Below are 15,877 nucleotides of genomic sequence, written 5' to 3'. Positions count from 1 at the left end.
AATTTTTTCAGAGAGCTAGAACAAACAATCCTAAAATATGTATGGAACCATAAAAGTCTCCAAATAGCCAAAGCAACCTGGAAAAAGAAAAGCAGAGCTGGAGCCATCACGGTTCTAGACTTCCAGTCCAGTAGTCCATATTACAAAACTATAGTAATCAAAACAGTATGGTACTGGCATAAAAATAGACACATAAATCATAGAACAAAATAAAAACCCCAAAATTAACCGACAACTATATGTTCAATTAATCTTCAACAAAGCAGGAAAGAATATCCTATGGGGGGGGGCAGTGTCTCTTCAACAAATGGTGTTGAGAAAACTGTACCACTTTCTGACACCATACGCAAAAATAAACTAAAAATGGATTGTAAACCTAAATGTAAATGTGAGACTTAAAACTATAAAATCCTGAAAGAGAACACTAGCAGTAACTTCTCTGACATTGGTCATACCAACTTTTTTCTAGATAGATGCCCTAAGGCAAGGGAAAGAAAAAACAAAAATATACCATTGGAACTTCATCAAAATAAAAACAATCAACAAAACTAAAAGACAACCTACAGAATGGGAGAAAATATTTGCAAATGACATATCTGATAAGGGGGTAGTATCCAAAATATATAAAGAACTTATGTAATTCAACATCCAAGAAAGAAGTAATCCAATTAACAAATGGGCAGAAGATGTGAATATACATTTTTCCAAACAAGATAAGATAAATGAACAATAGACACATGAAAAGATGTTTAATATTATTCTTCATCAGGGAGATGAAAATCAAAACTACAATGAGATATCACTTTGCACCTCTCAGAATGAGTAAAATAAAAAACACAAGGAACAACAGGTGTTGGCAAGGATGTGGAGAAAGGGGAATCCTCTTGCACTGTTGGTGGGAATGCAAATTGGTGCAGCCACTGTGCAAAACAATGTGGAGGTTCCTCAAAAAGTTAAAAATAGAGCTACTGTACAGTGCAGCAATCACACTACTGGGTATTTACCCAAAGAATAGAAAAACACTAATCCAAAGGGATATATGTACCCTTATGTTTATAGCAGCATTATTTACAATAGCCAAGATATGAAAGCAGCCAAAGTGTCCTTTGATGAATGGATAAATAAGATATGCTATATATATATATATATATATATATATATATATATATATATATACACACACACACACACACACACACACACACATATACACACACACACACACACAACAGACTATTATTCAGCCATAAAAATAATGAAATTTTGCTATTTCCAAAACCCAAATAGAGGAAGAGATATAATGCTAAGCAACATAAGTCAGAGAAAGACAAACACCATATTATTTCACTTATATGTGTAATTTAAGAAACAAATGATTAAGGGCAAAAGAGAGAGAGAGAGAGAGAGAGACAGAAACCAAGAAACAGACTCTTAACTATAAAGAACAAACTGATGGTTACCAGAGAGGAGGTGGGTGGGGGCATAGATTAAATCAGCAATAGGAATTATTCAGTGCACTTGTGATGAACACTGGGTGATATACGGAAGTGTTGAATCACCATACTGTACACCTGAAACTAATATAACACTGTCTGTTAAGTAACTGGAATTAAAATAAAACCTAAAAATTTTAAAAAAAATTAGTTAAGGGGATTTGCAAAATAAAGACAATGTAAAATATGATTACATACACACAAAATCGGGGGGGGCAATAAAAATGAAGGTGTTTAGAATGTGTTTGAACTTAAGTAACCATCAACTTAATATGGGCTGCTATATACTTAGGATGTTATATATGAATCCCATGGTAACTGCACAGCAAAACCTAGAATAGATACACAATAAACAAAGAGAAAGAAAGCCAAGCATAACACTACAGAAAGTTATCAATCACAAAGAAAGAGAGCAAGAGAAGAAGAAAGGAACAGAGAAGAACTACAAAAACAACCAGAAAACAATGAACAAAATGGCAATAAGAATAAAAATATCAATAATTACTTTAAATGTAAATGGTCTATATGTTCCAGCAAAAGAAATAAGGTGATGGTATTGGAATGGATAAAAAGAAATTAAGACCCATCTATATATTGCCTACCATAGACTCACTTCAGACCTAAAGACACATACAGATGGAAAGTAAAGGGATGGCAAGAGGTATTCCATGCAAATGGAAGGGAAGAAAAGCTGGGGTAGCAATACTTATATCAGACAAAGACTTTAAAACAGAGTGGAACAAAAGACAAGGAAAGGCATTACACAATGATACAGGAGTCAATCAAACAAGAGGATATAAAAATTGTAAATATCTATGTACCCAACAGTGGTGTACCTAAATACATAAAGCAAATATTAGTAACATAAAGGAAGAAATTGACAGTAATACAATAATAATAGGAGACTTTAACACCCTAGTTACACCAATGGATAGATCATCCAGGCAGAAAATCAATAAGGAAACAATGTCTTGGAACAACAAATTATACCAAATGGACTTAACAGACATACAAAATATTTAATCTAAAAACAACAGAATACCCATTCTTTTCAAATGCACATGGAATATTCCCTAAGATCACATGTTAGGTCACAAAACAAGTCTCAGTAAGTTTAATAAGACTGGGATCACATCATGCATCTTTTCCAACCACAATGGTATGAAAATAGAAATAAATTATAACAACAACAAACACAAACAAATAAGAGCACAAATATGTGAAGGCTAAACAATATGCTATTTAACAACCAATGAGGTAATCAAAAAATCAAAAAGGAGATTAAAAAATACATGGAAAATGAAAATGGAAACACAATAGTCAAAAACATTTGTAATGCAGTGAAAGCAGTTTTAAGAGGTAAATTTATAGCAATGCAGGCTTACTTCAAGAAACAAGAAAAACCTCAAATGAACAATCTCACCTAACACCTAAATGAAGTAGACAAAGAAGAATAAATACAACTCAAAATGAGTATAAGAGAGGAAGTAATAAAGATCAAAGAAAAATAAATTAAAAAGAAACTAAAAATAATAGAAAACATCAATGAAACCAAGAGCTGGTTCTTCAAAAGATAAACAAAATCATTAAGACTTGGGCCAGATTGGAGGGGAAAAGGAGAAAGGAATAAGAAATGAAAAAAGAGAAGTAACAACTGACATCACAGAAATACAAATGACTGTAAGAGACTACTACAAAAATGTATATGCTAACAAACTGGATAACACAAAAGAAATAGATAAATTTCTAGAATATTCAATTTTCCAATATTCAATCTGGAAGAAACATAAAATATGAAAGATAATGAAATTGGATCAGTAAGCAAAAAATTCCCAACAAACAAAAGTCCAAGGCCAGATAGATTCACAGGTGAATTCTACCAAACATTTAAGGAAGAGTTAATACCTATTCTCTATAAACTATTCCAAGAATAGAAGAGGAAGGAAAACTTCCAAATACATTCTACACGGCCAGCATTATCCTGATACCAAAACCTGATAAAGCACTACACAAAAGGAAAGCTACTGGCCAATATCCCTAATGAATTCAAAAATCCTCAATATTAGCAAACAACATTGAACAATATATTAAAATAATCATTCACCAAAATCAAGTGGGATTTACTCCAGGGATGCAAGAATGGTTCAATATCTGCAAATTGATCCGTGTGATACATCATGTTAACAAAATGAAAGACAAAAATCACATGATCATCCCAATACATACAGAAAATTATTTGAAAATATTCAACATCTGTTCATAATAAAAAATTACTCTCAACAAAATGAATTTAGAAGGAACATGTATCAATATAATTAAGGTCACAAATGACAAACTCATAGCTAACATCATACTAAGTGTTGAAAAAGTGAGAACTTTTCTTCTGAGATCAGAAACATGACAAAGTGGTGCCTGGGTGGCTCCGTTAGTTGAGCATCTGACTTTGGCTCAAGTCATGATCTCACAGTTTGTGAGTTTGAGCTCCATCTCAGGCTCTGTGCTAACAGCTCAGAGCCTGGAGCCTGCTTCGTATTCTGTGTCTCCTTCTCTCTCTCTGTCCCTCCCCTGCTTGTGTTCTGTCCCTCACTGTCAAAAAATAAACATTAAAAAATTAAAAAATATATATATGACAAAGATGTCCACTCTGTTTTATTCAACATAGTATTGGAAGTCATAGCCACGTCAATCAGACAGGAAATAAAAGGCATCCAAATTGGTAAGGAAGAAGTAAAACTTCCATTATTTGTAGATGATGGGACATTATACTTGAAAACACTAAAGACCACCAAAAAACTACTAGATATATAAATGAGTTCAGTGAAGTTGCAAAACACAAAATCAATATACAGAAATCTATTGCATTTCTATACACTAATAATGAAATAGAAGGAGAAAATAAGAAAACAGTTCAATTTATAGTTGCACCAATAGAATAAAATACCTAGAAATAAGTAAGGAGCTGAAAGACTGGTACTGTGAAAACTATAAAATAATGAAGAAAAAAATTGAAGATGACACATATGAATGGAAAGATAAAACATTCTCATGGATTGGACGAATTGATATTGTTAAAATGTCCACACTACGAAAAGCAATCTGCCAATTCAATGCAATCTCTATCAAAACACCAACATTATTTTTCACAGAACTGGAAAAAAATAATTCTAAAATCTGTATAGAAACACAAAAGACCCTGGATAACCAAAGCAATCTTGAGAAAGAAAAAACAAGCTGGAGGTATCACAATCACTGATTTCTAGTTTGATTACAAAGCTATAGTAATCAAAACGTATGGTATTGGCACAAAAATGGACTAGTACATCAAGTGAACAGGATACAGAGTCCAGAAATAGACCCATGCTTATATAGTCAGTTAATATGAAAAAGGCAGGGACAATATATTGGGGAATATATTGGAGAAAAGACAGTCTTCAAAAAATAGTGCTGGGAAAACTAAATAGCTATGTGCAAAAACAATGAAACAGGAACACTTTTCTTACACCATACACAAAAACAAACAAAGTGGATTCAAGACCTAAATGTGAGACATGAAACCATCAAACTCCTAGAAGAACACATAGGCGGTACTTTTTCCAACACTGGCCTTGGCAATATTTTTCTAGTTATGTCTCCTCAGGCAAGGGAAATGAAAGCAAACACAAACTATTGGGACTACACCAAAAAAAAAAAAAATCATTTGGGGCACTTGGGTGGCTCAGTTGGTTAAGCCTCTGACACTTGATTTTGGCTCATGCAGTGATCTCATGGTTAGTGAGATAAGAGCTCTGTGCCAGGCTCTGTGCTGATAGTGAGGTTCTCTTGAGATTCTCTCTCTCTCTCTCTCTCTCTCTCTCTCAAAACAAATAAATAAATTTAAAACAAATCCTTTGCACAGTGAAGGAAACTATCAAACAAACAAACAAACACAACATACTGAATAGGAACATATATTTACAAATGATATAGCCAATAAGGGGTTAATATCCAAAATATACAAAAAAAAAACTCATATAACTTAAATAATAAAAAAAAGAAAAACAGTCCAAATGAAAAATGAGCAGAGGACCTGAATAGACTTCTAAAAAAAAATTTATTTATTTTTGATAGAGACAGACAGCAAATGGGTAAGGGGCAGAGAGGAAGGGAGACAGAATCTGCAGCAGGCTCCAGGCTCTGAGCTGTTAGCACAGAGCCTGATGCAGGGCTCGAACTCACAGACCACGAGATCATGACCTGAGCCGAAGTCGGATGCTTAACCGACTTAGCCACCCAGGAGCCCCAATTTTTTAAAGAAGATGTACAAATGGCCAACAGACACAAGAAAAGATGTTCCCTATCACTAATCATGAGAGTAATAGTAACCAAAACCACAATGAGATATAACCTAACACCTGTCAGAATGGCTTGAATCAGAAAGACGAAATAATAAATGTTTGGATATGGAAAAAAAGGCACACTTGTGCACTGTTGGTGGGAATGTAAATTGGTACAGCCACTATAGAAAACAGTATGGAGGTTTCTTTAAAAATTACAAATAGAAATACCCTATGGTCCTGTACTTTTCCTACAGGGTATTTACCCAAAGAAAATGAAAATATTAATTCAGAAAGGTATACGCACTCCTATTTTTCCTGCAGCATTATTTGCAATAGCCAAGATATGGAAGCGATCCAAGCATCCATCAATAGATGAATAGACAAAGAAGATGTGATACACACACACACGTTACTCAGTCATAAAAAAGATGCAATCTTGCCATTTGCAACAACATGGATGGATGTAGAGTATATTATGCTAAGTGAAACAAAAGAGAGAAAGACAAACACTGTATGATTTCAATTATAGGTGGGATCTAAAACACACACACACACACACACACACACACACACACACACACACAGACCCCTAACAAAATAATCAGAGACAGACCCACAAATACAGAGAATAAAGTGATGGTTGCCAGAAGGGAGGTGAGATGGGGGTACTGGTAAAATGGGTGAAGGGGAGTGAGAAACACAGGTTTCTAGTTATGGAATAAATAAATCATGGGGATGAAAGTCTCAGCATAGGGAATATAATCAATTGTACTGTAATAGCATTACATGGCAATGGATGGTAGCTATACTTGTGGTGAACATTGCATAAATACAGAATTGTCAAATCACCATGTTGTACGCTTGAAATTAATGTAATGTCATGTGTCAAATATATTTCAATAAAAAAACTTTTAAAAGGTAGGCACTGTATAGCAAAATCAGTACTTGTATTTTTTTTTTCTATGAACAGAAGAGCTAATGAGAGAGCTCGTGTAAAGGGAGGTAGACGGTGGCCTTTTAATGGCCAGATGTGACATGGAAGGGACAGAAAAGGGTCAAGGGCTGAAATCAAAAACTAGCCAAGTGATACCTATACTGAGGTACTCAGTGTCTGCACTAAGGCAGAAATTAAGTTTGGGAAGAATGGGGTGATTACATGTTTTCTGAGCCCAGTGCTCAGCATTTTACAGTTGACTGTACCCTGAAAGTTCCTTTTCTTAGCCTAAATCCTTTTCCTTACAGATCAGAAGTTACAGTTGGTCTCAAAAGACAGCTTTGTTCCTTGCTATACAATTAAACTTGGGTTTCTTTTCTGAGCTGCTGCCATCTGCACACCTTATGTTATTGGGACACAAGACTGGTACATGCTATTTCTTACTGAGAATGACATCAGAAATATGGAGTCACCCTCTGCAGGACAGTGCTTCTGCCACTGCCCATGAAATAGAAGTCAAGGACTGAACAGGAAAAAGACATGAGGCATAATTAGTTTTATCCTCCATGAAGAAGTTATTTCACAAATAATGAGGCAGAACCTCTCCAATTTTAATAATAATGGACTGTATATCATTGAGATGACTGAATCAAATTAATGTTAGCTACTGGTAAAAAATAAAACAACATGATAATAAATGCAAAGGCTTTTTTTTTTTTTGATGCAATTTAAACATATGATTTGAGAAGAGTCAAGTTTCAATTCCTAACCAACTATCTTCTTTCCTTTAGAGAATATAGTACATAGGGCTTTTTACAGTATACAGCTAAAACTATTCTTCCCTGAAGTAGAAAATGCTGGGGCAACAATAATAATGATAAAGCATACGGTTAAGTAGAGAACTCAGGTGAGAGTCCACCAAAAAATGGCTCAAGTCAGCTTCATCTTTGCCAGAGAGGCTCTGCAGATGTAGATAGCGACAAATACTCAGATTCCCATGTTCCATTTCCAATTCACGCCCTCGTCTGTTTCTCTGGCCGTTAATTACTGGGTTCCTCCCTTTGCCCTCACAAAGAGGCATGAAACTCCTCATCAGGTGGTAGGACAAATGATAATCAGTGTTATCCTAGACATTTCATTACTCAAATAAGCATAAAATGATTATATGAAATCCCTAGGAAATTGAAGTGGCCTTCTTTTTTCTCTTAAGACTATACTTTGACTAATAGAAAGTCTGTTTTATTTAACATCATCTAACAAGACCCCCTCAAATATCTCTCTCTTCCATGACCACTGTTATATACAATCTAGAGCATTATAAAATGTTCTTCTGATCTAAACTAGCAATTTGACTAGATTCATTATTCACTTTGAACTAATGAGATTTTTACAAGTGATGTTATTAACGGATTGCATAATATCTATCAGATAAAATACTAATACCATGTTGAAGGCAAGCAAATTAAGTCATCACAGGCCTAGAAAAGCAACGACTGAGACTGCCAGAATAGTCTGATTTGTAGTAAATTCATACTTAGCTATGAAGTATCCTTAAGTAGTAGCTCAGACTGTTTTTTCCTGCTATTATTTTTCGTGTGTGAAATAAATCTGTGAAGCCGACAAAGACTAACCGGATGTACAAATTTGAGCTTCTAATGAATACAATGACATTTAAAAAGTCTCAAAGGTCACCTTCATATTACTAAAGTAATTCCACTGAAGCCAAAAACAATGTAAAAATATTTAGAGAAAGGCCCAGGCAATGTCATTAGTATATATTGGCCAGAGGCAAAGGGTAAGGGGGATGAGGCAGAGATATTCCATATTTTATTACGTAAAATCAATTGTAGCCTTCTCCTATTAGAAGCATTCAATAATCCTTAAAAATATTGTCACCCATAAGGTGATGTTTTGGCATTACCATATATCTTACATAGTTTTATAAACAAATATCATGTTTAATCATTAAAATATCTTGATCATGTGCATTTGTGTTTCCAATGGAAAAAAAATTGTAATATAATGATAGCTTATATTTGTATAACAGCATAATTTACAACTGCTTTACCTCGTTGGATTTTAAAGGTCTCCTATGAAGATTATAAGAAAAGCATTATTTCCCCATTTTGCAAATAAACAAAGACAGTAAGAGGCTGGTCTAAAATCACCTGTATTCAGCTTCAAAATCCAGGGATTTTTTTCATTGAGCTTTGCTCTCCCTTGATTTGCCCTTTGTGTAGTAGGAAGGGCAGAAATGTCACCTCCCTTTAAAGAGGAGATTAAAATTGCAGTGGCAGAAACAGCAATGACCCCGGTGAGGCAAAGCCTCCCGACAAAATTCTGACTGATCTCTTGATTTATTAAAAGCACTGCTTACAGCAAAAGGGAATAAAACTTATACAATTTTTAATTTCCCTGTCAAAATTATGGGATCAGATTGTGGAAACTGAATCTTTGTATGTAAGGGTAAAACATGAGCTGAGATCAATGCTTGATCATGACTTCGCATTCAACCTATTACATGTATGTATGCACACACAGATGTATAGATGTACATTTTTTTCCCCAAAGGAATATAAACAAATCGTTCACCTTATCTTGAAAACAGTATTTAAAAACATTGCAAAACAGCACAGAACAAAAATGAGTCACTCAACTCCCAGGGGTTAGATTTTATGACTGACTTGGTATAATTAAAACAATAATAATCACAAAAATGAATCTGTCCTCCTTGACTATCTGCTAAGAATTAGGTCCATATCATTTTGACTTACACATATAAATTTTATAATACCACTACCTTGCTTTGATGTAATATTTTAATTTTTCAGCAGGCTCTCACATGCTAATATACACTGTTACGCTTCTGGGTTTAATGAGAAAATCATCTTCCTGTCTCTGGGCCTCACCTTGTGAAGTCTGTCATTTCCATCATGATCATACACATCTGCTTGGCCAGCACAATTATATCATTGCCGCTGTCATCCCATTTGGCCACTTCGGCATCCAGCTTGCTTTTCTCTTGGTGGAATATCTCCACCTGCTCAGCTATTTTTGCCTTCTCCTCCTGCGGTAGTTGTGCCATGATGGCCTGTGTGGGTTACAGAATAAGTGTGACTAATATTGACAAAGTAAAGTAGGTTGACTCTGCCTTAAGTTAATGGCAAAGCCAGACCCCGACAAGGTTTATAGGCTGCCCCGCCATTCCAGAAAGTACGTTTTCTCCATCCCCAGGAAAGCAAAAGCATAGACTGGTAACATCCCCCAAATCCCCGTCCCTATTCCTATACACACACAAAAATAGAGAGATCCAAAAGGTATGTGCACATTGACAGTAACAGAACTTCTGTGTTGCTTTGATGACATATGTTTGTTCAAAAGAATCTATTCTTGACAATTTTTATATTTGGTCTCAAGAAACTTTTACCAGATGAAAGAATGCACCTCTTTCAACACTGAAATCTGTTCAGAGAAGGAAAAAAAAGAAAAAAGGCTTTCTGTCGCTGGAAAGAAGAAGAATTTTAAACAATATCTGAGCATCCAAGTGGGGTGGAGAGAATTTCCATGAGTGTTAATGAAGGAATGCATGATTAGATACCAAACAATCCCCTAACCCAAGGCATTTCAGGGATGGCATACCTATTCCCAGCCCTCTTCCATCTTCCCTGTGGAAATTCTGAGATAACCATGACTCCCTACAGAACCTATTAGTATGCAGAAGTAGAAGGTATGATGGGATAAAATATAGGTTTAGGAAGTAAAGGTCGATTTTCAAAAGTTGCTAGGTAAGGGAATGTAGAAAAGCAAGAACTACAGCTAATTCTCATTATTTATGGAATCTTTCTATACAAATTTGCCTACTCTCTAAAATTTATTGGCAGCCCAAAATCAATACTTGTGGTGCTTTCTCGTCATTCACAGACATGCAGAGAGTTGCAAAAAATTGGGTTCACCTGTCAGGCCTATTCACAGATATGGTTGAACAAGGAATTCTCTGTCTTTTCGTTTCAACACTGAACAACAGGTCCCTTCTGTCGTCTATTTGGTGCCATATTTTCCACATATTTGTACTTTTTATTGGTAATTTTGCTATTTAACATAGCCCCCAACCATACTGCTCAAATGCTTTCTAAGTGTCCCTAAGCACCGAAAGGCTGTGATGTGCCTTATGGAGAAATATACATGTATTAGACAAGGTTCATTCAGGCATGAGCTACAGTGCTCTTGTCCATGAGTTCAATGATAATGAATCAAAACTATAAAGCATATGAAAGGAAACATTCATTAAACAAGATTCTGTATTTACTGGTTGAAATAAAATGTTGAGACCAGGAGCTCTCAGGAACCTAACACTATTTCCTCTAAAAGCCATGACTCCATAGCTGCTAATTAAGTGTTCATGGTGATGTTATAGAATATAGGTACCACAAATAAAGACAATCAACTGCATTTGGTAAATACCATGTATGCATTGCCCTGAATGCAATGTCTGGAATCATTTCATTCCATCCTCACAGAACCATGTGTGACCTGTTTCATAGAAAGGAGCATGTGGATAAGTATGACAGCACTAGTAACCCTCTGGTTCTGGGATATGTATGTTCAGTAATGAAAGCATGATTTGGGAAACTTAAAACTTTTGCAAAGGACAAGTAAAATAACACATACAATAAAGCCTTGCTTCCTAAATTATAAAGTTTGTCCTAATGTAAGTAAATTATTGGGAAGAAAGGTTGTTGATTTCTAGTAAAAATATCAATGGACATAAACTCAGGAAAACTGGGCTCAATGGGCTCTATCACTGACTTAGGTTAAGACTTAATCGCTACTGGATCATATTCTTAACTTCTTCAGATCTAAGAATAGTAAAAAATTACCTCAGGGTGTTATAGTGGACAGCAAATGAAATAACAAAGGTGTTGTGTTTTTTCCAAAAAGAGAAACGAAAGCATCTATGGGATTATTTTTAATATATTAGTATCATGGCTATATTAGTTTTCCTTTCCAGCTACCCCTTGAGCTCATTACTTAGTTGCTATGAAAGAGAAGGGATGGGCCCAGAGTCTATGTTACTATACATAAATAGACAATTGACATGATTCCTTGAGTACAGAAATGTATACCAGGTACTGTGCTAAGAGGCTTATGTATGTAAAAAAAACAAAAAAAACAAAAAAACAAAAACAAGAAAACAAACAAAAAAAAAACCAATCTACTTAAGCATGCTACAAGATTAATACTATTATTACCGCTATTTTATTAATGGTGATACTAAGACCCAGAGAAATTAAATTCTCAATATTACACAACTAATAAGCTGTATGTATAGGATTCAAACCCAGGTCAACTAACACCATACTTAACTACCGTGTACAAGTGGATCACCATGCACAACCATACAGGTTTGACACTACACAATGATCCCATTCCAGTGGGGCAAGTATTGCTGAAATCACAAGCATTGTTCACCAGGCTGGACATCCTAGAGATGAGACTTTATTTGCCTGAGTAAGGGATCTCTTTGTATAATTTACATGAAGGTGTCCTCAGACAAGTAGCTGCACAGATACATCTTACTAATATATAGCCATGTGTACAAACTTCCATGCAGGCATGTGTGTGGCTTTATATAACTAACATGTGAGTGTCTGTGTATGTGTATGTGAGTGTCCATGTGCATATACACAAATTGCTATCCATATTTAAAAAGTCAGACTGGGACAAATACAATATGGTTAAAATAGTATTTTTGAAGAATATTTTAAAGTACTTTAAAAACTATCAAAAAGGTGGCTGATAATACCGAAGAGTTGATTATAAATTCAAATATGAAATACTGTACTAATAACAAGACAGCTATCCCATTGCATTTGAGATAGGTATGGATTTGCAGAAGTTAAATATGCACTTTTTTCCTGAAGCATCCCTGTCTGATGATCTGATGCTGTCCTAGATTAATTTGTAGTCCTCATATAAAACTGATATTCATGTTTTACTTAGACCTCAGAAGTCCTAACTAGAATTATGTAAACCATTCATTAGGTGCTTTTCTGTAGAAGAAGCTGTAAAACTACCCACCAGACCTTCAGACTCTATATTCAATACCCAGATGGAAAGCAATGAAACTTTCATTGTCTCAAAAGGGTTAATTTGTGCATTGAAGGGTGTACACTTTTCTTTGAACTCTGTCACATGAGTTTCAGTTGTATAATTTAGGATTTGAGTATTAACTGCCTTGTTCTACTCTCTAATTCCTATTGATGCCCTACTTTTGACTTCTCTCAGAGCTTCCTTAGGGTAGAGGCCTCAGCATCCTGCAAACAGTAGAAGCTCAATATATATCTTCTGATTGACTGTGTAACCATTTTTCCACTCACTGCATCAACAGAGTTCAAGAGAAGTTACTAGAACTGACAAACATTTTCTAAGGGCACAATTCTGAAGAAAAAAAAATGGCCCCTTCAAAGCAGATTTGCAAAAGAACATGTTATTTTGACTCTAGGGGTGCTCAACCCACATAATGCACTTAATGGTGTGTGACTTGGGTGCAAGTGTTATTACATTTGCTTCTGCTTATGTAGCTATCGATGAGCCAAAGTCTTTTCCTAAATATTCTTAAAATGCTCCTGGCTTTTAAAAATTCATAATTGACCTTTTCTGAAACTGGAATCTTAAAAAAGGGTTATCTATAAACAGTAGATCACAAACTGCAAAATTTGCAAGTTAATCAAATTAAAATTCAACACATGCGTTTTAATTAGGTCTTATCAATGTAACTCAGCAGTTTGAAATGTTAACACATTAAAGTTTTAGCTGGAAAAAAAAAAGATGACTACATTCAAATCAAGTTGAATAGAAAATATATACTATGCAATTGTTCATTCCCTCAAACTAAGGCAACATGAGAAAAATGATTTTCATGGCCAAGAGGAAAGGGAACAAATCAGCTTTTCTGTATCTGTGATGTGATCACCTGGGGTGGTCTTAGAGTTTCTGCTGATTCTATGCATAGTAGCCAAGCACAGCTCCAGAGATTGGTTGATCTGGGGCCCCATACTGTGGCATCAGAGACTTTAATCCACAAAATTCCCTGCTTCCTGATCCCAGGCTCTCAGCTTTTCTTCTGAAGAGCCAACAATTTTTTTGTGATTGAAATTATAAACTCTACTTATTAAACCAAAGTGCAAATCACTGATACAAGCCAACAATCACTCTGCCCAGAATTTTTTCTTCAATCTAAATCTCAGGAGCTTTTGATATGATTATTTTTCCAATCTCAAAGAGAAAAAATTACTTTTGGAGTCTATGAGCCTCCAAACTGACAAGTGTTAGTTCCTTAAGCCAGAGTTAAGAGTCTAACATTTAGGCTTAAAGTACATCTTTATAAATAAGTGATTAAAAGGGCTAAAACTCAATGTGTCAATTTCTGCTCACTTGGTTTTAAAGCAGAATAATAAATATAAGTAGTTAAAGAGGGTCCTTTGACTTTTACCAGTCTCAGGCCCTGAAGTAAACAGGAAAATTGAGTTAATTATCCCATTATTTCAAGTAAAAACTTTCATGATTTCCTAAATTGTCCATGCTCTTTTAGGTTAAATTATTTGACCAGCCTTCTAATGAAAAACTGCCTTATGCTATAAGCATTATCATCATCATCATCTTTATCAACTTCATATTATGTGACACATCTTATGATACAAATTTTATCATGCAGTTCTAATCGGACATCATGAGGTAGACAGTGGAGGAGGAGAGGGAGAGAGAGAAAGAAAGGGAGAGGGAGAGAGAGATAAAGCGTAGAGAGGCTAAGAAAGTTGCCCAAAGAGACACAGCTTGATCAAGACAATATTTAAAATCAGGTCTGTATGACTCCAAATTATATATTCCATCACTAAGGTTAAGTGCCCAAAAGTTTTCATTGACCAATTTTAACTACATCAACCTGTGAAGAAGCAGTTTTTAAGATGTCATGTCTAGGATCATAGGGTCTGATTCCTCCTACATTTTAGCAGGGTATGATAATTCTCTCCCTTTCCCTCTCTCAACAAAATACTGTAGAGAAGCATCAGATAAGGACACATAAAGGAAATAATCTAATTTCAGAATTTGGGAGCAATGTTAGAGTAGGTACTAAAAGCTTTTCTCCTACCTTAACCTCCTTATAGATTAATTTACCCTTTCAGAGAGGAAGAATTTATCTGAATGCAAACAAAAAATAAGGCCGTTAACAAGGAAGGACTGACTGATACAAAGGGCAACTACCTCTGTCAAAGACAACTTTGGTCTCCTTCACAATTTTGACCAAGTTAACATACTTCTCTGGTCAAAAGTTCGACCATCTGTCATCTCAGCAATTCAATGCACCCTCTTATTTCCAACTTACAGCCATAATTCTAGGTCTCTGATTTGTCATCATATAATTACAGGCTAAAATAGGCTGACTCAATAACTAATGCTGTCTGCTGCAAGTTAATCACACAGGCCACATGATGGATCTCAAAGACAAATCACCAAGTACTGGATTATAGGGGTACTTTGTTACTATCCTGGACTGTGTTCATAATTCATGCTGAAAAACCTTTAAAAAAAAAAACAATTGTCTTTTCACCTACTGGGTGAAAAATATAATAGATGATATAGACAGGTGCCATCTGACTTCTGTTTTCACCCATCTTAATTGACTTGATATCTAATGTAAGATGCATGAAATGGAAGTACAATGGGACTACATTCTTGTAAGAAGTGGGACTAATAATGCCAGTTTGACAAGATGGTGATTATAAAATACGATAAGGGTTGTAAATATGCCTTGATCATTGAGACAAGATACTGGGCTGTATCAACACTGAATTGCATTCAGTCAATCAAACTGACTTTGAATTGATTAATGTTTGGATGAATTACTCAAATTTGCCCTTTGTCATGGACACAAAAATGCTGGTTTTATTTAATTCTGAAGAGGAACTGACCTGATGAATGAGATGATTTAGTGTTATGCCAAAACAGGCTCCAAAGCCTCTCAGCTTAATGAACTTCTCAAATTTCAACATTGGGAGTGGGGGAAGGATTACAGTCCACAAAAGATTTGCCAAGTAGGGGGCTTCATATTCTTTTGTGTACTTTTCTACTGTCAC

The 15,877-nt window shown here is 35.1% G+C and overlaps 1 protein-coding gene across 5 annotated transcripts in view; it reads right to left on the bottom strand.

The window, feature by feature from the left end:
• CTNNA2 (catenin alpha 2) overlaps positions 1-15,877 on the bottom strand; it is a 1,092,768-nt gene that overhangs the window by 61,921 nt on the left and 1,014,970 nt on the right. For all 5 annotated transcript variants that reach the window (XM_027072095.2, XM_027072097.2, XM_027072096.2 and 2 more), the window contains one exon: positions 9,653-9,834. In XM_027072095.2, coding sequence (XP_026927896.1) covers positions 9,653-9,834 — 182 coding nt within the window. The remainder of the gene's footprint in view (positions 1-9,652; positions 9,835-15,877) is intronic.

The sequence above is a fragment of the Acinonyx jubatus genome, chromosome A3, assembly GCF_027475565.1.
Source record: "Acinonyx jubatus isolate Ajub_Pintada_27869175 chromosome A3, VMU_Ajub_asm_v1.0, whole genome shotgun sequence".
Classification (NCBI taxonomy): domain Eukaryota; kingdom Metazoa; phylum Chordata; class Mammalia; order Carnivora; family Felidae; genus Acinonyx; species Acinonyx jubatus.
Note: the sequence above shows the minus strand (reverse complement) of the source record. Positions and strands in the feature narration are given on the sequence as shown.